The 24,952-nt window shown below is 38.9% G+C and overlaps 2 protein-coding genes and 1 long non-coding RNA gene across 5 annotated transcripts; 2 read left to right on the top strand and 1 right to left on the bottom strand.

Annotated features, from left to right (window-relative positions):
* Positions 1–3,825: 3,825 nt before the first annotated feature.
* Positions 3,826–5,097, top strand: LOC121775178 (DNA damage-repair/toleration protein DRT100-like). The gene has a single exon (XM_042172190.1). The coding sequence runs from the start codon at positions 3,924–3,926 to the stop codon at positions 5,025–5,027; it is 1,104 nt and encodes a 367-aa protein (XP_042028124.1). The 5' UTR covers positions 3,826–3,923; the 3' UTR covers positions 5,028–5,097.
* A 7,513-nt stretch (positions 5,098–12,610) lies between these two features.
* On the bottom strand, positions 12,611–14,969 carry LOC121773498 (protein gamma response 1-like). 2 transcript variants are annotated; one of them, XM_042170370.1, is made up of 3 exons: positions 14,834–14,969; positions 13,346–14,462; positions 12,611–13,021 (listed from the first exon to the last, which is right to left on the bottom strand). In XM_042170370.1, exons 2-3 carry the CDS (start codon positions 14,340–14,342, stop codon positions 12,900–12,902), a joined length of 1,119 nt encoding a protein of 372 aa, XP_042026304.1. In that variant the 5' UTR covers positions 14,343–14,462; positions 14,834–14,969; the 3' UTR covers positions 12,611–12,899. The 2 variants fall into 2 exon arrangements, with proteins under 2 accessions (XP_042026304.1, XP_042026305.1); XM_042170371.1 differs by having other exon boundaries at positions 13,346–14,324; positions 14,834–14,965.
* LOC121773499 lies at positions 14,026–14,910 on the top strand. Of its 2 annotated transcripts, none has more exons than XR_006044759.1 (3): positions 14,026–14,135; positions 14,381–14,540; positions 14,776–14,910. It is a non-coding gene; the product is annotated as an uncharacterized LOC121773499 (long non-coding RNA). The 2 variants fall into 2 exon arrangements; XR_006044760.1 differs by lacking the exon at positions 14,026–14,135 and adding an exon at positions 14,162–14,284.
* Positions 14,970–24,952: the final 9,983 nt, after the last annotated feature.

The raw sequence follows: 24,952 nt of genomic DNA, 5'->3' as shown, positions 1-24,952 counted from the left end.
ACTACCAATATTTGGTTAAGTATATAAGAAAATGACAAAGTAAATTCCTTTCAAAATAATTGAATCAATTCCCAAATTATTTCTAAACTAAGATTTTTTTAATACAAAGAAAAGCTCAAATCCAAACAAGGCGATTAAGAAACTGCAACAAAAATACGCTCATAACAAAGATGAGAAGATAATACGAAAGAATTTTTTTTGTTTTTTAAAAGAGCAATGAAGAAACTATTCTTATCCTTAATTCAATTTTTGATAGCGCTCAAATTTTTTGCCCGTTTTATAATTAAGAAACTTATGAGCTCAACCTAACAAGTTTTAATTCGTAACTAATATTGCATCTACAATTAGAAGACATAAATCGAACGTAATTAATTAATGTTTTGCAATTACTTAACATTAGCATATATTGTACATAAATGAAATTCAGTGTTAATCAATCCAATAAATCACCATTTGATCTAGCATGATCCGGATTGCCGTCTCACTAATTTTTTTTAAACAACTTAGTTAATGTTCGCATCATTGGAGTTATTACTTAACGTTATTCAGTGGTAATCAATCCAATAAATCACCATTATTACTTAACGTTAATGTTCGCATCATTGGAGTTATTATAACTAGCTACCAAATTATAACGTGATGTGCTAGTTCATTAGGATTTAGGAAATATATATAACTAAGTTGAGTTTACTTGAAACTAGAAAAACAAACTAGATCACGAATGAAAATTTAAACTGAAGTTAGTAACTACCTTTCCATAATGAAATAAATGTTTCATATCTTTTGTCATCTGCTTGAACTAGTTTAAAAGAAAATAATTATCTTGTTTTTATTAGATGGCAATTTTGCACTCCACTGTTTATGTAGCAATATGATGACTAATTGACTATATATTTTTGGATAAATTCATATGTCATTAACTAGTTTCCTTGAACAAACACTGATTCATAGGCTAATGATATCATAACATCTTAAACGATATATAGTCTATAGATGTGTTTTGACATGTTTGAGATCCTAAAAAGTGGACAAATTCATTGACTTCAATCTTAAGAACGCATACAAAGAATAGTAAGTAACTACAAAAAAATAATGTAATACCACCTTAATTTTATTAGGTGGAGTAATATTTTTGTTATTCTCTTTGCTAATTTTAGATATTTATAAATTTTGAAAAAATAATTACAAAAATTCCATTATTCCTAAATTGCATAATCTAAATTTTAAACTTAATTTTAGAACATACTAGTATATAATAGAAGTATCAACTAATACATAAAAAATACATGAAATTAACTAAGAGCATCCGCAACGGTGGCGCCGTAACCCGCGTCCGTCCGCGCCGCTGGCACGGACGTGTCTCGCCGCCGTTGCGCTCTCGCCGCTGGCACGGCGCTGCTCGATGCATCGAGCAGCGCCGTGCCAGCGAGCAGGTGACGTGGCGGCACGCGATTGGGCAACGGCATAACCGTTGTCTTTGAATATTTTTTTATTTAAAATTCGTTATTTAATTATAAATAATGATAAAAAAATAAAAAAAATTATTTTCTAAATTCCAAAAATATTGCCGTTTTTTTTGCCCGTTTTTCTGAACTTTTTGGAATTTTTTTTTTAATTTAGGACGCCGGAAGCTCAACAGCGAGGTCTCCCCCACGCCGAGGTGAGCATACGACGGTTGGCCAGAGGATCGAGACAAGACACAATGCGCGATACCCGAACCCACATTCCGCTACAAGAAGACCTAATCAAACACATGTGGGCGAAATTCGGCAACGAGTAGTGGTTTTTTTAATTTTTAGTATTTTAATTATGTAATTTTTAATTTTTAGGATTTTAATTATGTCGTTTTTATTTTATTTGTCATTTGTAATATTATTTAGTTTTTTTTAATGAATTTTAGTATTATTGAAATATTTTTGTTTAATTGAATTTTAAATTAATTGTGTTCGTCCTTGCGGAAGAGCACAGATGTGGGTGTTGTGCTCTTGCCAGAGAGCAGGCAGAAAAAGTGGGGTCAGGCCCTCAACCGTGCCGCTGGCAAGAGCACGGTTGTGGATGCTCTAAGGTTTAGGATATTAAACCAATTATTAAGGCTTAACCCAAAAACGTACCATTTCCACAATTCCACCTCCCAAATACACGCGCTCTCTCACACATACACACAAAATCGATAAAAACAAAGAAAATGAACTAAAAAACATACTACCCAGGCAGTGGCAGATTCAGAAAATTCATATTGGGGTGCGATAAATAATTACACCGACTTGGAGATTTAAAATTCAATATATCTTTTTTTTGGTTATCTATATAACTGAGAGAGCTCGACCCTGGGGCAACACTATGTTAGAAGAGTATATTACCACTAGGCTACACACAGTTTTGGGGGTACACTCGTACCCCTTTATTCTTAAATAGATCCGCCACTGACTCTAGGTTATCACCATGAAGCCTGCAGTGTCGAACGACCGCGAATCTACCCAGTAGCCCAACTATTATCCCTCCCTCACTCGGGGAAATTAGCGGTTGCCTCCCTCTTAGGGGTCTTGCAATGTCCATCCCAATGGAAGCTTCACTATGTTGCTAAAATAGTACTCTTACTTCCTCTAGTCCTTATTAATTGTCTCGTTGTTATAAGAAATTGTTTAGCTTTGATAAAAAAAAATATGAGGGGAAAAAATTAGTATTTACGAAGTATATCCTATTTGTATATATTGCTCTCTCTGTCCCAAGAAAGAAGATTCCTTGGGCGGCACGAGATTTTATGCAACTTTATTTTGTGTGTTAAGTGGAGAGAATAAAGTAAGAGATGAAATAAAGTAGAGATAAAATGTGTTTCCATTTTTAGCAATGGGTCAACTTGATTGGGACAAATAAAAAAGAAAAGTGGGTCATCTTCAATGGGACAAAAATAGTAGTACTCCCTCTGTCCCATAAAAGTTGAGTCACTTCATTTTTATACTCGTTTTGAAAAAAGCGTAATAAATAGTTAGAATGGATAAATAGTAAAATAAAATCGAGAATAACGTAGATAAAAGTTTTCTCTGCATTATTTTCAAATTTACTTTATTATTTATCCACTTTAACTATTTATTACAATTTTTTCAAAACGAGTGCACAAAATGAAATGACTCAACTTTTATGGGATAGATGGAGTAGTTTTATACTCTCTCCGTTCCATAGTAGTGGAGTCATTTTACAATTTTGGTACGTTCCATAGTAATTGAGTTATTTCATTTTTTTAGTAAAAGTAACACATTTCTCCTCACTTACTTTACTCTCTTTTACTTTATTTTCTCTTCGTCCATCTACTTTTTCATTTTCTACTTTATTATTCATTTACTTAATTCACTTAATACTACATTTTTTCTTAATCTCCGTGCTAGAAAGAAATGCATTCATTACTATGGAACAGAGGGAGTAATAATTATGAGTGAAATAAGTCGATAAAATATGAGATATTAGTTCTTAATAAAAAAAATATATAAAATGAAACAATTACTAACCGTACTTGTTTTTGAAGTCATTATGATTTATGCGTAATTATTTTTGAAGTCATTATGATTTATGCATGTGAAATAGTTGTACCCAAAAATTAGAGTAATAATGTTGTGAATTAATTCTACATTACAAAGGCAGTAGTATTAAATATTGGTAACATTTGAAGTCATCACGTGCATTGTCATATACCCTTATTTATATCAATAAACTACCCCCACACCACACCAATGTCTGCTGCACCCAACCTTTATCAATCGTAATTCTCACATCTACCCAGGGGTATTTTCGTCCCACCAGCCTCTTATATAGCCTTCTGCCATATCACCCATAATTCCTCACCTCCAAACTCTCCGTCTCTCTTTCTCTCCTCTCTCTGTAACACACACACACCCGCTCTGAGATCAAACACACCGACATTGTCAGGAATGACGTCGAACGTCTCCCTCGCCGCCGTAGCAGCGGTGCTCCTAGCTCTAACTCTGGCGGCAAACGCCTGCACGCCGGCTGACCGGGAAGCCCTGCTATCCTTCAAATCCGCCCTAGACGAGCGCTATTTAGGCATTTTCAAGTCGTGGTCGGGCAACGACTGCTGCACCAACTGGTACGGCGTCAGCTGCGACCCCGAATCCAACCGCGTCGCCGACATCGTCCTCCGCGGCGAGTCCGAGGATCCTATCTTCGAGAAAGCCGGCCGCTCCGGCTACATGTCCGGCACCATCTCCCCCTCTCTCTGCCGCCTCGACCGCCTCACCACCCTCATCCTCGCCGACTGGAAGGACATCTCCGGCCCCATCCCCCCCTGCATCACCTCCCTCCCCAATTTGCGGATCCTCGACTTAATCGGCAACAAAATCACCGGCCAAATCCCTAGCGACGTCGGCAAACTCCGTCGCCTCACCGTCCTCAACGTCGCCGACAATCAAATCTCCGGTCCTCTCCCCTCCTCAATCGTCGATCTAAACAGCTTAATGCACTTGGATCTCAGCAACAACAGGCTCTCCGGCGATATCCCCTCCGACATCGGCAAATTGTCGATGATGAGCCGCGCTCTCCTCAGCCGGAACCACCTCACCGGTTCGATCCCAGCCTCCCTGGCCGGTATTTATAGACTGGCCGATTTGGATTTGTCAATGAACCAGATCTCCGGTTCGATCCCGGCTCAGTTCGGGTCAATGCCGGTTCTCTCCACTCTAAACTTGGATGGGAATCTATTAACCGGACCGATCCCGGCCAGTTTGCTTTCCAACTCGGGTTTAAACATTGTGAATTTGAGCCGGAACGGTTTGGAGGGAAACCTACCCGATGTGTTTGGCCCGAAAACTTATTTTACCGCCATTGATTTGTCTTACAATAATTTGAGAGGTGCGATTCCGAAATCGTTGTCGTCAGCGAAGTACATCGGCCACTTGGATCTGAGCCACAACCACCTCTGCGGCCCGATTCCGAACGGCTCGCCGTTTGATCATCTAGAAGCTTCCTCCTTTGCCAACAACGATTGTTTGTGTGGAATGCCATTGCGCACTTGTTAATTAAATCCGAATACTAACTACATATATAATTAAATGCACTTGATTTAGTGCATTGGTTGATGTTGAATTATGTCCTATTGCACTTAATTTTGTGTATTGTTGTATTGTATTCAAGAAAAAGGTCACACCACGTTAAATTGGGGAGTGGATCCCCTGCTGTGGTGAAAACACAGCAGGGGCTGCTGTGGTGCAAAAACGGCAGCGTTTCATATAATTGCTTCCTTCCCTTTCTTTGCATCTAAACTTTTATTTCTACTATCCATAAGTTCGTTGAACAATAATTTTGGTTAACACTTATTTATTGCACCACTCGTGTCTACATACTCCACAAAGATGAAATCCGAATAATTTATCACTTTGTTGAATTGTAAACTTAGTTATAGTATAATATAATAATGTTTGTTGAAAGTTAATTTCAGTAATAAAATTTATCATTTTAACTTATTTTAACTAATGGTTATTATTATAAATAATGAATATCTTGTTATTTTAAATTTATAGTTACAGCTTGTATGATGAATGTTGTTATAAATTAATGTTATATTTCAATTCTAATTTATTTGACTAAACATTTACTCTCCCTCAGTCCGCAAATAAAAGTTTCATTTCTTTCTGTCAAAGGTTTTAAAAAATACTGTATTAAGAAAAGTGAGTGAAAGAAAGTTAGTGGAATATAAGTCATACTTGTGTATATTAGTTTTAAATGATATGTGAGTGAAATAAGTTGATAGAATGTGGGGTCTTTTACCATTTATAGAAATAATGAACTGAAACTCCTATTCGTGGGCGGACCAAAATGGCAAAACGGGACTCCTATTCGCGGACGGAGGGAGTATCAAATTTGAAAACACTTTTTTCGTAAGTAACTATATAAATAGTTTGACTTGACATGATAAATCAAAAACAACCGGAACATGATATTACACGATTACACAGTTATAACATGATTAAAACCGATTTAAATCTAAATAATAGTAATTAAGTATAATATTTTAAATTTAATAGTTATAATTATAGAATAACCCAAACCCAATATATATTCACCGGGTTTTTCTGCGTCAACCCGATATGAACTCCAAATCCATTAAAGCTTGAGCCAGATTCATTACATTCATACGAATTTGTGTAGAATTATTGTGTCATATTAATAATTATCAGTCCTAATATTAGTAGTTAAATATGTAAACTTTAAATGAGCATGCAAGTGAATATAAAATTATGAAATGTTAATAAGTAAAATAATAATAATGATAGTTCAATGGTAATGAATCGATATTTAATAAAATCATGGTTGAACGTGAATTGCTTAAAATATTGATTACCAATTTACTATGGATTAGTTGGATTAGTTAAGGCAACTTGTATTAAAGCAATTTAAAAAGAATGAAGTTTGAAGAAAATGTTGAGACAAAAAGCCGCCGTTTTCTTTGTAGAATAGTAACCAAAATCAGTATTTAAATAGGGGATAGAAGCAATTATATGAAACGCGGCCGTTTTTGCACCACAGCAGCCCCTGCTGTGTTTTCACCACAGCAGGGGATCCACTCCCCGTTAAATTGTGTGTGCGTGACAGCTTTATGAAAAGAATTCATTATATTAAAGTCATCATAGATTTTGTTTTGCACCTATTATTAGTATTAGAAAGTTTGGGATTGGAGGAGTATGCAATCATACATTTCTTTGCTATTATTAGTTAATTAGTGGGCGCTTTTTCGCATGGGAGATTACTGAGTTACGTAGAAGATTATTTTCTAACCTCCTCCATAAATAAAAAGATTGTATCTTTTCAACATAAGTTAATTTACTTTTCACTTTTAGTGAAACCAGTATGTATGAACACAAATCCAACGAGATAAGCTTTGTCGGTCACAGGATGGCCAACTTATATAAGTATCAACTCTTTTTGTGAACTCGTCACGCTACAAATAGAATTTAATGCCACCTCCAATCAGTTTAAATCGGCAATCTCAGACTAATTGAAACGCAATGCCCGATTCAGGTGGTGTTAGGGAATCGATTGACCTTGCCGATAGCCAATGAGAGACGCAAAACTCTGTTAAAATTTGAATTTTAGTCGGATTGCATGAGTTCTGTTTTCTCAATCCAGTCTTAAAGCCAAAGCTTGTTAAAGGCACACAACGCATATGATTTGAAATTTTGAGAAAGTGCAATAATGAAGAAGCTCATTATAATATGTTGGTACAGTGGTTGTAAATAGTAATTGTGTGTAAATTGTCAAAACATTATTTACCTCGCACATTATTATTCAAGACTGGGACTGGGAGAGGTTGGAACTGTGGTTTCTCATCAAAAAGATAAACATCGAGTAAAATAGCAGTACAGAGGCAGTATTAAATTGCAAGGCATTAAATTGTGAGCATAATAGAAAATAAAATTGGAATGAAACAAACGTCAAGATCAGTTTTGCAGTTGCAGAGCACATGGATGTCACAAACCCATGTGACCAACATCAATTATTATCCAGCTTTTTCTTACTAAATTCATGCAAATAACCTATTCCTTCACCCATACTGCTTCAATTTAATATTAATAAGTTGGAAACCTATAACATTAACACATTATTAAAATGCCTAAGAGTATCCACTATAGAGCCACCAAAGGCCTCCGGGGGTGCGGCGCTTGGGCACGAGCCGCGGCTCCCCTAATTTTGATATTTTTGATTTTTTTAATATTAACAATTTTTTTATAAATAACTCATTCCACATTTTTTTACCTCACACCCATTTTAATTACCCCATTCTCTACAATTTTTATACAATTTTCAATAAATGCAAGGAGGAGATGATAATTCCCCCGGCTATAGAGATTCGGGATATGGGAGATTTACTCCTTTCTATAATATAACGAAGATTTGATTTTAATTTTTTTATTAAATTATGCATTTTTTATAATTATTATATTCCGATAATTTTTATTCTACTTAAATTAAAATATATAAAAAATAAAAAATAATTCATTTGGTGGATTGGGCTTGTCCACTACAGTGTGAACAAGTATTTTTGGTGGTCCGGCCAAGTTTTATGGCCTAGGCCAAGTTTTATGGCTTAGCTCAGGGCCACGGGCTCTAGTAGATACCCTAAGTACCTATCACCCCATACCAGGCAAATAATAAGACATTATTGTAAGTTATGTACCATCTTCATCGGTTAACTTTAACCAATATCCTCATTATTGTTTTTTATAATATCCTCGACACAGCTTGTAGGTTTGTGCAAATATAAGAACCCCACTATTAAAATAACACTTGTGGGGTTTTAGTTAGAAGGTACTTTCATATTTGGGTGGGAATAAAATTTATCAAAATTTTAAGTTATATAATAAGTACTTCATCCGCCTTGAAAGTTTGTCCCATTTTTCTATTTGCATCTGTCCCATAAAATTTGTCACATTTCACTTTTCACTATTTTTGGTAGTGGACCTCATATTCCAACTAACTCATTCCTACTCACATTTTATTATAAAACTAATACTCCTTCTGTCCCAAGATATTAGGCTCATTTATTTTGGCACAAGAATTTAAGAGGAGTTATTTAGAGCATCTCCAATCAGGAAGGGTAAATAAAAGAGGTATATCATCTACATACCTCCTCAAAAAGTGAAATATACCCTTTCAAAAAGAAACATACTCCAAATGAAAAAAGTTATATAAAAAAGTAAATGATTTTTTAAATATAAAATAATAGTATAAAATGCATTAAAAAAATATAAAGTGTGATACCTTTTCAAATACCTTCTCCCTTGGAGAATGGTTTTTCATGAAAAGAAGACAAATATGGTAGTTATAAAATTTTACCTCTTCATTAATGGAGAGGTAAAGATACATCTTCAAAATGAGAAAATGTATAATACCTTCTCAAATACCTCTCCCTTTGGAGAATGATTTTTCATGAAAAAAAGCTAAATATGGTAGTTATATAACTTTACTTCTCCATTTACCTCTCCCCTTAGAGATGCTCTTAGTGGTGTAAGTGGAGTTGGTAATAAAGTACAATTTTTATCATAAATAGAAATGACTCAAGTATGTTGGGACACGCCAAATTGGTATATGAGTCTAATATCATGGGACGAAGGGAGTATACAAAAGTAGGACCCACATTGCACTAACTTTTTCAACTCACTTTTCATTATATTTTTAAAAATACGTGTCGGGTCAAAGTGAGACAATATTTGGGGGACGAAGGGAGTAGTAAAGTAGTAAATTCTAACACATGTTTTACTTTTCGGCAACTGTTGCTTTAACTGAAAATCATTAAGATTGTAATTTTTTTGAAAGGCTAAAATTTGTGAGCGACAAAATGGAATAGCATCTTCATTTTCAGTTTTTAATTTATATTCATACACATTTAAATTATGAAATAGTATAGTGTATTAATTCTTGTTTTATTTCTATTTCATATTAGATGTAGGTATTATTCTGATAATTTCACGCATGGTAAAAAATACTTATGCTAAAGTTACTTCATATATCACACATGTAATCCCTCTGTCCCACTACAAGTGAATCGTTTCTTTTCAGCCGTTGTTTTGCGAAGATGATAATAAATAATTAGAGTGAAGATAAAGTAAAGTAAGAAAGAGAATAATATAGAAGAGAGTCGTATATACATTATTCTCTACTTACTTTACTTTCTCTCCATTCTAACTATTAATTACTATCATGTTTGCAAAACAACGTCCGAATTGAAGCGCCTCACTTGTAGTGATTAGGAGGTGTATATACCAGGCAAACCAAGACATGATAACAGATCATTTAAGTGTATGCTAGTTTTTGCAAACATATAATATACACAGTTCTCATTTGATGGCCACTGCTCTCAGTTCAAGCAAAAATATGGCAAGACATTGAGCTACTCCCATCTCCCTACTTGTTATTCATATTGTATGTCAATTGAATATATGATTAAACTCAATAATCTACATTTCCGAATCAAATCCAATATTCCAAAATCCTTCAGGAGTCGAAGGAGGAGCGTACCTGTATCGATGCCTAGATACCCCTTCCTGATGTTCACAACGCCTGGGGGTATTATTGGAAAAAAACGTGTAAAATGAGGGAAACTATTGATTTGGCCAAACCTTTGGCTTTTCATCTTGTGTAACCTCCAAATGCATTATGGGATGCCTTAATGCCATGACTCTTCATGTAGGCACACCTATCCTATAAATAGATGGAGTTTTGGGAGATGAGAACACCAACGACAAATATTCTCTCTACTCTCTCTAGTCTCTACATTCTAGTGTGCATCTTAGGAGCATTGCATTGCTCGGTTCTCGCCTCCAATTCAAGTTCGCCGGAGCCTACGAGTTTGAGGTGCTTCAACTCGATAGGAGGAAAGTCGTTTCATCTTTGCGGACATTACATCAATCCGTGAGCACTAGCCGGGGCGTATTTCGTCTTGCGGAGAGAGGGTCACCTCGACTCGACTTGAAGAATACTATAGTTTGCATCTCTTTACGTTTGTTGTAATTTACATTGTTACATTTACCTTCCAGTTTTGTTCTTTTGTAAGGCCATCCACAATAGGAATAGCCCAGCAATAGCCCAGCCATAGCCTAGCCACTGCCACATCATCAGCACTAAAAATCCTCCTGCCACATCATCAAAACAAGCAAATAGCCCAGCAATAGCCCAGCCATAGCCTAGCCACATAATATCCACATCACTATTAACAAATATATACAAAATGAAATAATTAACAATCACACAATATACGAAATTTAATTTACGAGACATATACGGGAAAAGTTTAATAATAATATTAAAATTTAAAAAAGTACAATATTTTAAAAAAATAAATTAATTTTAAAAAAAAATACAATACTAAAAGGAGTGACAATTCACTCCTCGTCTCCGTCGCCGCCGCCTCCGTCGCTGTCGCCACCATCGCCGCCGCCACCACCGCCGCCGCCGCCTCTGGTCTCCCTCCGTGCCGCCTCCAAATCCTCCTGCATGCTCAGGAGCAATGTTTGAAGCAAACTCTTCTCCACGGGGTCCACCGCTGCCCGCCATTCGGCCATCGTCTTGACCATCTGAGCGCGCGTTTGTTGACGCGCGAAGAATTTGAGATCCGCTGTGGATTGGCCAAGGGGGATGCCGACTGGACCTCCTGTGAACCCCCGGCGACCCCCATCGCCTCCCGTTGAGCCCGCCTGTGCCCAACCGGGCGAGTACGACGAGCAAACGAACGAGGGGTCGGGACCTCCTGGGCCGTCTCAGGGAGGTCGTGGGAACCACTGCTACTGCCGCTGAAATCACCGGAATAGTTCAACCGTTGCTTCGTCGGCCAGCCAGAGTCGACACCTACTCGGAACTTCTCGGAGTCGTTCAGCACAAGATAGCAGTTCCAGTAGGTGAATTCCTTGTACACCCCCTTCAGGGGGAAGACTTTCTCCACTATCCTCCTGCAGTCGTCCTCCGTTTGGCCACTGCTCATCATGCGGAGGGGGTTGGTGTACAAGCCCGAAAATCGGGAGACCGCAACCCTGATTCGGTCCCACCCCTTCCGGCAATCCTCCCCATTGCGTGGCCTCCCCTCCGGGCAAAACCTCTGGTAGGGATGCTGCTATCTTGCCCCACAAGTTGACGATCCTCTGGTTGTTCGAAACGAGAGGATCGTCGCAAACACTCACCCACGCCTTGGACAGCGCGACGTTCTCCGCGTCCGTCCACCTCCTCCGTACCGCGTTGTCGTCCTCACCCGGCTGCGAGGACTCGCCGACCCTTTTCCCCTTGCCTTTCTTCTTTGGGGCGCCCCGACCCCACCCTGCGCCCCCCGTTTGAACGGGAGCATCCGGAACACCGGAAAGATCTATCCCCAAGTCATCGAAGGAGAAAATGTCAAACTGGCCGGAGGCGCAACCTCCGTTGGCGTCGATGTGTGCGACGAACCAGTCGAAAAATCAAAACTGGGGCGATAGACGTCCCCCGGCGTCCCCTGTGTCGCGGGCGTCCCCTGCGTCGCCAGTACCTCCCCGGGCATCATCTGCATCCCGGGTGCCCACCCCGGCATCTGGACACTGGGTGCCCACCCCGACATCGCCGGAAACGCCCCCGGCGGACTCCCCCCGCTGGTATCCAGGGCATCATCTGCTGCCACGGATACATGTTGTAGTATGGGTGCATCTGACTCGGGTGCATCTGACTCCATCCACCTCCCACGGGGATCGGGGGAGTTTGAGATCCGCTACTCCCTGAAGTAGGCTCGTTGTTGAGATCCATTTACCGTTATTGATCTTGTACAGAAATTTAGATAGAAAGAGTACTCGGTAATACAAGTGGTGCGAATGAAAATGACGGGCAAGTCGCGTATATATAGTGTTTCGGAAAAAAAAAATTAAAAATTCGCGCTAGGCGGTGCGCTAGGCGATCCGGACGCTGCAATAACGCCTAGCGCACCGCCTAGCGCCGCGGAACCGCCGAGCACTAGGCGGTTTTTTTCGCGAAATCCGCTAGGCGGCTGCAATAGATCGCCTAGCGCACCGCCTAGCGCCGGCGCTCGGCTAGGCGGTGCGCTAGGCGCTATTGTGGATGCTCTAATAGCAAGGGTTGTCCGTGTAAAGGCTACAATATTTCCAACAGGTTTCACCAGCACCAGGGAGAACAGCATCAAAGAATTTCTTGCATTGTTTGCATTCAAAACCTTTCAGATTTTCGCGGTCAGATTTGTTTCGTATTGGTTCCACGTACTTAAAACCTGATGTTACAGCCTTATTTGGCTTAGCATCAGCTTTAAGGTCCTGTGTTTGATCATCAGAGTCATCAATAACCACACTGGATTTAGTAGAATCTGGACAAACCGCCTTCACGGCTCTGATGGGATTTTGTGTTCCTCCAATGAGAATGCGGGCGTTTCATCCCAGCTGAAGGACAGGACAGGGTTTTGAACTACGCGGGTGTTTTGTAAGCGAGGCAGGACCGGTCCTCTGAACCAGTACAGCCTCCTTTTTGTCCTCTAACACTTCTTGCTCACCCACTGGTTTCATAATATCAGAGGTGGGATCAGAATCTTTTAAAATATGTTGTCATTATCTGAAGATGTGAAATGAAAATGAGAATGTTCATGCTGAATAGACATATAATGCCAACCACGTTTGAGTACAAAGTATATGTTCCAAAGAAGAAAAAGCTTGAAAGTATAGGATACGAATAGATGCAGATTTTGCTAGCTATAAATGTAGTGTGACAGGGTGCAGGATATATGTTCCAGACAATGATCAAGTTATGCTCATGGACACAACTATGCATCAAGCTGAAAATATGAAATGTGATGAAAAAAATACAAAGACATAGAGCTTACCATATGATGGGACTGCCGTCTTATTGTGTCGCATTACTTCATTTTCACCTTCAAGAGGAGGCATAGTTTCTTCACTAATGTTAAATTTTTTGAGGAGACAACTGTTCCGAGACTTCAGATTCTTACGTGCAACATTAGCATCTCTCATTTTCCTCTTTTCAGAACGCATTTCAGAATCTCTTGCTTCAACCTGTTGCAACAACTTCGCATGCAGCTCCATCCCTTCAGAAGTCTCCATTGCTCTCTTGGAGAGACGTTGCTGAACCTTATCAACTCCGTCTTCTAAGCCTTTCTGTTTATCCAGAAGCCTTTTCTTCTCCATCTGAAGCCCTTCCAACGCTTGCCCTCTCTTGACTATTTCAAGATTAGAAGAATCATTTTGCCGGACTAACTGATCTTGCACTTTTCTAACCTTATCGAGTTCAGCAGTCTTTAGTCCAAGTTCCTTTTGCAACTCATCAGCACGATTAACCAAACACGTTACTTTTGATGCAAGAAGCCTATTCTCCTTCTCTTTGTTATTAAATACTTGTTCATTATCCATTATTTCTGCAGCTAGAGTTTCAATCTTCTTAAGCAAATTTCCTTGCAATTCCTTCCCCTTTTCAACTTCTTCGGTCTTCTCTCCGAGTTCCAACAGCAGCTCATTACTTTTACTCTTCTTTTCTTCAAGTTTGCGGTTGAGTTTATCTGTTTTCTCTTCATACTCATTCAATTGGTTTTCTTTCTGCAGAATCAAAGAGGATTTCGTTTGATTTTCTTTCTGAAGCTTCTCAATCTGGAGTAGCAGGTCTTTTTCCTTTTCTTTGTATGCATCTTCTGCAGCTTCCCTCGCTTCCGAATATTTCATCTCAAGACTATGAGTATCCAGTTGAAACTTGGGAAACAGTTGACACCAGAAGATGTATTCTATCTGAGAAATTCTATCATCAGTTTCCTGTAAACTAACTTTGGTTTCCTGCATCTTATCTTTAGTTTCCTGTATCATAGCAACCATAAAGGTACTGAGACCAGAAACATACTACTTTTTATCAGAATAAAAAGCAGGATGCCTTAGGTTGGGAGACTTTTGGAGATGGCCTTCCATTTTCAGCACAAGTGAGAATAAAGTGGCTACCTATGATAACAACTACGCAAAATGAGTTCCTTTCTCACGCATGAATACTGATATAGCTTGAATCTAAAACAAAAGAAGGTAATATGTTAGCTGTTTTAATCCTATAAATACATGTATAATCCAGTGTATTTCTCACTCATTTCTCCTTATCACACTGTCCCTGTGAAATTGAGTGCATTACAAAGCTTCCAACAAAATACAAACATCCACAAAATCAAGCAATTCGACATCATATTTGAATATCACATAAATCTCATTATGCCAATTTTTAAATCCATAAATTCCAATTCATGAGAGATCAGAAAACTTGCAGATCTAATTAGAAAATCCAACAAAGAGTGGAGTGAGAGGGCGGTGAAGAAGAAGTTGACCTGATGAACAACTAGAGTGGTTGAGTTGAGGCTAAGAAGAGAGCGGCGAGCACAATTCCACGGCGGGGAGCTGAAGTTCTGGTCGGTCGTCTGAGATTAAAGAAGAAAAGGAGGTTGAAGCGAGGATTCTTGTGGCAGATTGGTGAGTTTTGCCAGAAAATTCGAATTCGAGAATGAGGGAGAAACAAGTGAGATGGCTTCGGCGGGTAATTATTTGAGAGTATTTGAATACTTTCCCGTTTTGTAGTGTTATTTATCAAGTGGCCAGATTAGTATTGCCGTCGGGCATTTTGAAGATTAGAAGAATAAAGGGCAAGATTTTGTTTAATTGTTGAAAATGTTTGGAAAGAAGGTTATAAGTTTTTGGAAAATTCTTGTCTTCAAATTCCAAAATTTTCCTCAATTTTTGTTCATAAATTATTTAACTATTAATTTATTTTGATTTCACCACCAATCAAGATTTTGGCACTAACATGACATAACGTAATTACGTTATGCTATCGGATGCTAAAAACGAAGTCATATCATAAGAAGCAAAACAATATTGTATTACACTAAATTAAATAATTTGTTTGATGTATTCCCCTTCTTCTTGTTTTTCGTTTTCTTGCTTCCATCTCAGTCTTTCTTAAATTCTTATTATGAGTATAATTCAACGAATGAAAATTGTTTAATTTAGTATAATACGACATTGTTTTGCTGCTCACAATATGTCGTTAATTTGGTTGACGTCCTATAGTAGGCTCATCTTGGTTGGGTAGTGATTGTGTGTCATGCATAGTTTGCAAGAACTTGATTGCGGATTTGAAGCAAGAGTAATGTATGGGAACATGAGCTTAAAGAAGCAGACATGGCGTAAGGCCTATGATTTGAGGGAGAACAGCAGAGATGGAGAGCAAGAAGATATTTGAGTGTGTAAACATGTTCAAAGGCCAGAAGATTGTAATATGATCGTCATCTTCTATTAATATTCTCTTTGTAACCTCGCTAATATAACAACACATTTTGTTTTCGTTTATAAACATGTTCAAAGGTTTGATTGAAGCCACAAATGAGAAAATTTAGTGGGGCCATTTATGTTATGCGATAACATGATCGGCAAAAGCAATTAATTTAATCAAAGGCAAATTACCTTAAAAGTCATAAACTTTTTTCATTTTTTGATTTTTCCCACGAACTAAAAAATTGATGTATAATGTTATGAACTTTACCAGGTTGTTGAACTTTCCCATTTGACCCGACCCTTGAGTTTTCCTGTCGAAATCTTGTGCACGTGGCAAGCCTGAATCTGACGTGGAAAATGCCAGAAATTCATTTCCCTAAAGTCACAAACTTTTCCCATTTTCCAGTTTTTCCCACGAACTTTTCCCATTCTCTCGTCGCAATTTCTTCTCCCTCCTGTCGCGATTTCTGTAGTAATCCAATTTTGATTTTTTTCCCGTTTCAAACAATCGAATTTTGGTCAATTGCGATTGAATGTGCGATTTGTCAATCTGTTCGAATTCAGTCAATTTTCTAGTTTGAATGTGTGGTTTCAATTTCAATTTCCCTTTTTTAAAAATAATCACTTTAGCTCCCAAATCTTGTCCAATTCAACGTATCTTTCAACAATTTAAACGGCTCCATTATGAAAGACTTTGTGGAAAAATCGAAGGAATCATTTCTCAGCACTACTCTTTGTGGGAAGCCTCTTGGCATCATGTTCCCCGAAACTCTGGCTATTGCCATCGGTGGTAGGGCTGGGTCGATACGATATATCGTATCGAAAACGTTATATCGTGTATCGTATCGAAAATATCGATATGAAAGAATTTCATATCGTTATCGCATCGAAAGTTTCGATATATCGAACTTTTGATATGGATAATATCAATATCATTACCGTATTGATATTTCGATATATAGTACCAAAATTCGATATACCGTTCAGAACGATATATCAAAGATCGATACGATATACCAAAATATCGTACCATTTCAAATACCTATATATCGAAAAATATAATTTCAATATGTATTGAATTTCAATATATTCGATATATACGGTATATATCGATAATTCAATATGTATTGATTTTCAATATAATTCGGTATATCGAAAATATCGATATATATCATATATTCAATATAAAATGATATATCGCGATATAAGGAAATTCATATCGTTATCGTATCGAAAACTTACGATACGGTATCGTATCGTATCGAAAATTACGATATACTGAAAATTCGATAATTTTTCGATATTTTTCAATACGATACGAGCGATATATCATTTTTTGATATTTTCCCCAGCCCTAGTCGGTGGAGCTGCGAGTGTCGGCGGTGGAGGGAAGAAGAAGCTATGTGGTGGCACCATTGCAGGAATTGCAATTGGATTTGTTCTAAGGTTGTTTCTCTTGCTGTTACTATTATTTATCCTATATAGGAAGCGGAGTGGGAAGAAGTTGAGGTCAGTCGACGTGGCGGTTTAAGAATCAGGAAAGTGACTCCTCCGCCTCTGCGCAAAAGCGTCTCGTCGCCGTCGTGCTCATCGTTGTCGGCACTTATTTGAGAATGAAGTGAAGGGAATTTGGGGTGCGAATTTAGGGTAAAAAATGGAGAGTGAATTAGGGTAAATTTGGGGATTTTGTGGGTTAAATACAAGTAAGCATAATTTTAAGACGCCGGTACACACTCAACAACCACGCCAGCTTAAAAGGACATGTCAGCCGGATAATCTTCTAGTTCGTGGGAAAAACTAGAAAATGGGAATAGCTTGTGACCTTTAGGGCAGATTGACATGTCAACAGCCACGTCAACTTATAGACTCAGCAGGCTAGTCTGCTTGAAAAGACATGTAAGCTTGCTTCATGGCCGGAAAACCTGTCATGGGAAAATGGCGTCCGAATGCAAAGTTTATGACATCATATGTCAATTTTTTAGTTCGTTGGAAAAACCGAAAAATGGAAAAAATTTATAACTTTTAAGGCAATTTGCCCTTTAATCAATATGAAATCAGTTACTATTTCTTTTTATTCTCATTCCAAAGCACCACACAAATTCTTTCGTTTTAAATTCCAATGACTGAATAGTCACCCTAAACCGTGATAAAAAAACATAAAAAACCTAAGAAGCGTCGTTACCCTTATTACCATATATTCATAAATCAGTTGATAGACAACCTCCATTAATTCTTACTTGTAACGGCTTTCATTTTAAATTCATTGAATAATTTGTAATTGAAATCTATATTATAGGGATCATAGGTGGGTTGGCATGTCTAATTGAATCTGAGCCATTTATATTTTCATTTGTTAAAGATTAAAGTTTGACACACCACCTCATAATTCCACTTTGGTATGAAATGTCCACCTAATATTTTCTCGGGTCGAGTATGCTTCCTAGGACCATTACAATGCCTCTCAAGTTATAGACTCAGCAGGCTAGTCTGCTTGAAAAGACACGTAAGCTTGCTTCATGGCCGGAAAACCCGTCATGGGAAAATGGCGTCCGAATGCAAAGTTTATGACATCACATGTCAATTTTTTAGTTCGTAGGAAAAACCGAAAAATGGAAAAAATTTATAACTTTTAAGGCAATTTGCCCTTTATCAATATGAAATCAGTTACTATTTCTTTTTGTTCTCATTCCATAGCACCACACAAATTCTTTCGTTTTAAATTCCAATGACTGAGTAGTCACCCTAAACCCTGATAAAAAACATAAAAACCTAAGAAGCGTCGTTACCCTTATTACCATATATTCATAAATCAGTTGATAGTCAACCTCCATTAATTCTTACTTTTAACGACTTTCATTTTAAATTCATTGAATAATTTGTAATAGAAATCTATATTATAGGGATCATAGGTGGGTTGACATGTCTAATTGAATCTGAGCCATTTAAATTTTCATTTGTTAAAGATTAAAGTTTGACACACCACCTCATAATTCTACTTTGGTATGAAATGTCCACATAATATTTTCTTGGGTCGAGTATGCTTCCTAGGACTGTTACAATGTCTCTCAAGTCCCACCATAATTTGTAATCAATGACATTAACATTCTTTATACAAAAAATTTATTAAAAAAACTTATTGTTTAATCCGAATTTATTTTAAAAAATGTCTAAATTAATGGCTCAAAACTCATTTTATATAAGTATGATGAAAAATATGATGAATATTTCTATCTTTAGCATAAAAAATATATTAATAAAAGAGAAAGTCCGTATTACTCGTAATTTGAGATTGGACGAGCAATCAATATTGTCTTCTATAGTAGGTCCAAAATAATATTGTATTGGGCTAATATTAAATTAAGGACATTTTAATTCAATAACACAAGTCCAATAAGTTGGCCCAAGTCCAACATCCATGAGTCGTTAACCTAGCCCACCACAACTCAATAAATAGGAGACCGGATAGAAACAAAAATCATAATCTAGTGAGGCTAATATCGGCGCCTGCTCTCCTATGTGGTGGTCGATATTTTTGCCCGCTCTTTTTTATCAGATTTCGATTTCTAGATTTATCAGATCCTAAAATTCTATTAGATTTCTCCACACAATATATTATAATACAAGTTTGGAAATAAATCAGAAGATTTGCAGTACACAACACATGTAGAAGTTGCTAGCCACTTCGATTCTTTAGAGAATCAATAGGTAATCTCAAATCTGTAGTAGTTCATGATATACGATTTATTGTTCTTTTCCATGAATGGAATGTGTTCAAGCATGCAATGAATGTTCATAACAATAAATAGATTTAGTTCACATAATCGACTAAATAGATCTTGCTTTTCACTTATGAAACATGCATTGAAGCTTTTGTAAGACATAATATCACCCAAAAAATCTGTCAACGTAATTACGTTGTGGCCGATTTCCTTTGGAGAGAGGATTTTGTAGGTAAATTTAATCGTCATAAAGATCGTCGCGTGAATGATTTGTCATTGGATAGAGCAGGTAGACAAAAATGACATTTTGTACAAGTATTAAGGCTAATCTGGGCAAAATTTATATAAACATGTCCTACCCCTGTCCCACTCAAGATGTCCAAATTCTTGAGTGACATGAAATTTTATGAGTTGTTAGGTGGCGTAAATAAAGAGAAAAAAATAGTTGAATATTTTAATCAGGAGAGAGGAGATGTATTTATTCCAAATATAGAAAGTGGACATCTTGAGTGGGACAAACTAAAAAGAAGAGATGAACATCTTAGTGGGACGGAGTGGGTATTAATACTCCATCCGTCCCACAAGAGTATGTATTTTCTAATTTTGGAAACTCTTTTCTCTCTAAAAAGGTGTGACCTATTCTCTATTAACAATACTTTAAGCTCTTTTTCTTTTTACATCTCTCTTACTTTACTAATTATGCATTAAAATCTGTGCCCAACCAAAAATATGTACTCTTGTGGGAGTACAACTTACCAAACACCATCCATATTTACACGGAAATGACCTAGCCGCAATCAAACTTACTCGCATTATTAATTTTGCAGAAATTTATACTCCCTCCGTTCCAAGGTAGTTGAGTCGTATTCCGTTTTCATTTGTCTCAACTCTCAAGGTAGTTGAGTCATTTTCTTTTCTGGTAAAAACTTTGTTCTCTCTCTTACTTTACTCTTTCTTCATCTCTCTTACTTTATTCTAGCTCTTACTTACTCTCTTCACTTTAATCTTTACCAAATTAATTTCTTAAATCATGTGCTCAAAAGAAATGTCCCAACTACCTTAGGACGGATGGAGGAAGTATTTAATACACCTTACCAAAACACCATTTGTATTAACACGGAAATAACCTAAGTGGAACTAAACATACACACATCATTAAAATTAAATCTAATATTGAAATAAAAAGAAATAAAGTGAAGGATGACAAAGGTAAGAAGAAGATAATTTTTGAAATAATATCAGATTTAGTACATCAAATAATATCAGATTGAAACAGTTAAAATGGAAAAGGCAAAATTGCCCAAATGCTTAAAAGGGCATTTTCGGATAAAAAATAGCCAAAAGACTAATTTCGAAATAAACCCTTAGTCAGGGACTACTGACGATATTTTTAAAATCCAGGGACTATGAGCGAGATAAACTCATAGTTCAAGGACATTTTTGTAGTTCACTTTTATATTTATATATATATGGAGAAAATCGAATAAGTAAAATGCATATTGTTTAAACTAAGATAACTTTACCAGCTCTACCAAACACATTTGATGGAGTACGTACTAAACAAGCCCAACAGCAGTAAAGCCCAAGACAGAGTATCAGTTCGGCATGACTAAAGAGTATCAGTCCGGCGTGACTAAAGAGTTCAGTTCGGCACAACCAAAGAGTTCGGCCCCAGCCTACAACTCGGTGAAAGCCAAACTCATCAAGCTCTGCTCTCAGGTCGGCATCAAGCTCTACTCTCAGATCGGCAAAAGCTGCTCGGCAATAATTCAGCAGTTCGGTCTCAGTATTCGACCGAACTAGGAGATAGTGGACTCATGCAAGATTTCCACCTCCACTACACCGACGATCTATTTAGTGGTGTCAAGCAGTCATTAACTCATGCAGGATAGTGGACCCATGCAAGGTCGCCACGATCTCCACGACATCCACTACCTAATAAATGCTGCATGCCACGATCTTGGTTCACTGTATAAATAGAACCTAGGTCAGATAGATAAGGTCTTCTTCTTCTGTTAAATTCTAAAAAGCTCTCTAGAGAGAATATCATAAAGCAGGCCAGTGTTGTAAGCTGTAATTCGCAGATCAAGCAATACAAACCTGCCCCCATTTCTCCCCGTGGACGTAGATTTACCTCAGTAAATCGAACCACGTAAAATCTCTGTGTTGATCTTCATTTATTTCCTGCATTTACAAACATCAAAAATTCGCCGTTTCATCACTGGCGCCGTCTGTGGGAAACAGAGAACCAAATTTGTGATAAAGCGAGTTTTTGATCCTCTTCTACCAAAAAAATGCATACCAGATCACATAACACCCGTGCCTCCGTCCGTGATAACCATGAGGAAGCTAATCCAGCAGCCCATAGGCCTGGAAAGCAGCCTCGTGAAAAATCTACTTCCAGTTCTCACGGAGAAGGAGCAAGCCGCTCAAAAGGTCCACACACCGAGTCTTCCCAGCAGCCTGATTTGAACGAGGCTGTCAAGCTGTTCTTGGCCGAGAAGCAGGAGGAATTCTTAACCTTCCTGCAGAAGAGCCAACAGTCGGAGAAGACAACAGCGGATTCTCCCTCCTCATCCAGACATGAAAGTCACTACCGCAGTAGTGACGTGTCTTCCAGGAGAAAGAATCCTCAACCTCAACATGCTCCTGCTCCTCCTCGGTACCGGAACCACAGGAGAACTCCATCTCCTCCGTACCGAAGAGATGTCGGGTTCGCCACGTACGGAGCATTAAAGACTCCGTTCTCGGACGATATCACCCGAACTCCTTTGCCGCGGAACTACCGGACACCGTCAATGACTTATGACGGGCTGGAGAATCCTCATGACTTCCTGGGACGCTATCAATATAATATGGCGAACCAGGGTCTCAATGAGGTCCACATGTGCAAGCTGTTCCCCGAGCTGCTCATCGGGAACGCCAGAAGGTGGTTCGACAGCCTTCCTCAAGGCAGCATCAGATCCTACCGAGATCTCATGGATGCTTTCCACAGGAGGTTCTTTCAGAAAGCGGAAGCCCGAATCACTTCGGCTCAGCTGCTTTCTATACGTCAAGGTCGCGACGAAAAGATCAGCGACTTCCTGACGAGATTCCATAAGGAATGCCTACAAGTAGATAATCTCAATGATCTACTTATCATCTCGGCATTCCAAAATGGAATCCTGCCCGGAGCTCTCTACAGAAAGCTCGTGGAGTGCGGTCCGCAAACAGCTCAAGAAATGTGGGACATTGCGGACCAGTTTTCTCGTGCGGATGAGGCAGACCGTCGAAAACGGTCGTTAGACAGCTCATCCCAAGGAGACAAAAGGAAGCCCGATCAAAGCGACCAGGTGCTTCCTCGCCGAACTCCTTTTGAAAGAATTCAAAGGGCACCGGTACAAGGCAGATTGGGGCCACGTCTCAATCCTGAGAAGCCGCCCGCTCAGTTCGTACCACTGAACAAGTCAAGAGCGGAAATTTTCGAACTACATTCCGATATGTTTGAAAGACCAAAGCGGATGACGAAATCAGCCGCGCGGCGACCTCAGGATCAATATTGCTCCTTCCATCAAACCCACGGTCATGATACCGAGGAGTGCCGAGATTTGGCTGCAGGTATTGATGTTCTTGTGAAAACAGGAACGTTAAAAAAATACCAAAGCAAGCAGCCGAAAAAGAACAAAAGGCAGAGAAGTGCGAACTGTAATCCTCAGGATCCGAAAAGGCATGAGGATCCCGAAGACGACGACGAGCCGCAATACGATGGAGTAATCCTGACTATTGATGCTCTCCCTGCCGGGAAGACTAAGTCGTCCCTAAAAGCAGAACGCAGAGGTTCCAATCAAGAGGAGCCAACACACAAAAGGCTGAAGAAAGACGAAGTGATTACATTTTCAGATGCCGATCCCGTCCCAGCCATCTCTCCTCACCAAGACGCTATTGTCATTCAAGCCGGAGTGGCAAACAAACTGATCCACAGAGTATTTGTGGATACAGGAGCGTCAGTCAGCATTCTTTTTAAAGAATGTTTCGATAAAATGGAAGTGGATCCAGCTCGGCTCAGTCCGGCTCCACTTCCTCTGAAAAGTTTCGCCCAGGAGGACACCCGCCCTGAAGGTATTATCAGCCTTCCGATCACGGTGGGAAAAGCGCCTACAAGCTCCAATACGATGATCGAGTTCTTTGTGGTGAAAGCTCGGTCTCCGTACAACATCATCCTGGGGAGGGACTGGCTCAACACAGTTCGGGCCGTTTGCTCTACTTATCACCTCACCATCAAGATCCCCACTAAAGGTGGGATAGCGGTCATCCGAGGTGATCAAAAAGAGCAAAAGAATGTCTGCAGATTGCGCTTAAAAGTGCCGAGAAATCAGTTCGGCACCATCAAGCATAGCAATCACAGCAACCGGAGTCGGAGGCTAGCGAGATGACCGAAGTCACTTCAGGGCCGAACTCAATGACCGTTCAGTTATACGAAGATGATCCATCCAAAACGGTCAAAGTCGGCTTCGCCGGAACGCCTCTACTCCGGGAAAAGACCATTCAGCTCCTCAAGGAGTACAAAGATGTCTTTGCATGGTCTCCGTTGGACATGACCGGAGTGCCCCCTGAGGTAATCACTCATCGGTTAAATATTGATCCTTCAATCCGGCCGGTAAAACAGAAGCAAAGACTCTTTGCGGCAGAAAGAAGCCAAGTCATCCATGACGAAGTCCGCCAATTACTAAAAGCGGATGTACTATTCGAGGTGAAATATCCTTCTTGGGTGGCCAATCCTGTGATGATCAAGAAAAAAGGAGGAGGATGGCGGATGTGCATAGATTTTACCGATCTAAACAAGCACTGTCCAAAAGATTGCTATCCCCTTCCGAATATAGATAAAAAAGTAGAAGCTTTGATAGGTTTCGAAATTTTCTGTTTTCTTGATTTATACAAAGGATATCACCAAGTGTTGATGGATGAGAGTGACGCTCCGAAAACAGCTTTCATCACCGATTTCGGCATTTTCGCTTATAAAAAGATGCCATTCGGTTTAAAGAATGCCGGAGCCACTTATCAAAGGATGGTAGACAAGCTTTTTCGGCACCTCATCGGGAAACAGGTTGAAGTGTATGTCGACGACATAGTTGTCAAAAGCAAAAGCACTTCGGAGTACGAAGACAACCTCAAATCCACTCTCGACGTGCTCCGAAAAGCCAACCTCAAACTCAACCCCCAAAAATGTACCTTTTTGGTAGATTCAGGAAAATTTCTGGGTTGTTGGGTTTCAAAGGACGGACTCAAGGCAAACCCTTCAAAAGTTCAAATCATTCAAAACATGGCAATGCCGAAGTCCATACATGACGTGCAAAGGCTAACCGGATGTCTAGCCGCACTGAATCGATTCCTTTCCCAAGCAGCCGAAAAGCAACTGCCGTTCTTCAAAGTGTTGAAAAAAGCACCAAAGTTCGAGTGGGGAGCCGAGCAGAAAAAGGC

The sequence above is a fragment of the Salvia splendens genome, chromosome 17 (genome assembly GCF_004379255.2).
Source record: "Salvia splendens isolate huo1 chromosome 17, SspV2, whole genome shotgun sequence".
NCBI lineage: Eukaryota > Viridiplantae > Streptophyta > Magnoliopsida > Lamiales > Lamiaceae > Salvia > Salvia splendens.
The sequence above is the reverse complement of the archived record's forward strand: the minus strand, read 5'-3'. Positions and strand labels throughout refer to the sequence as shown.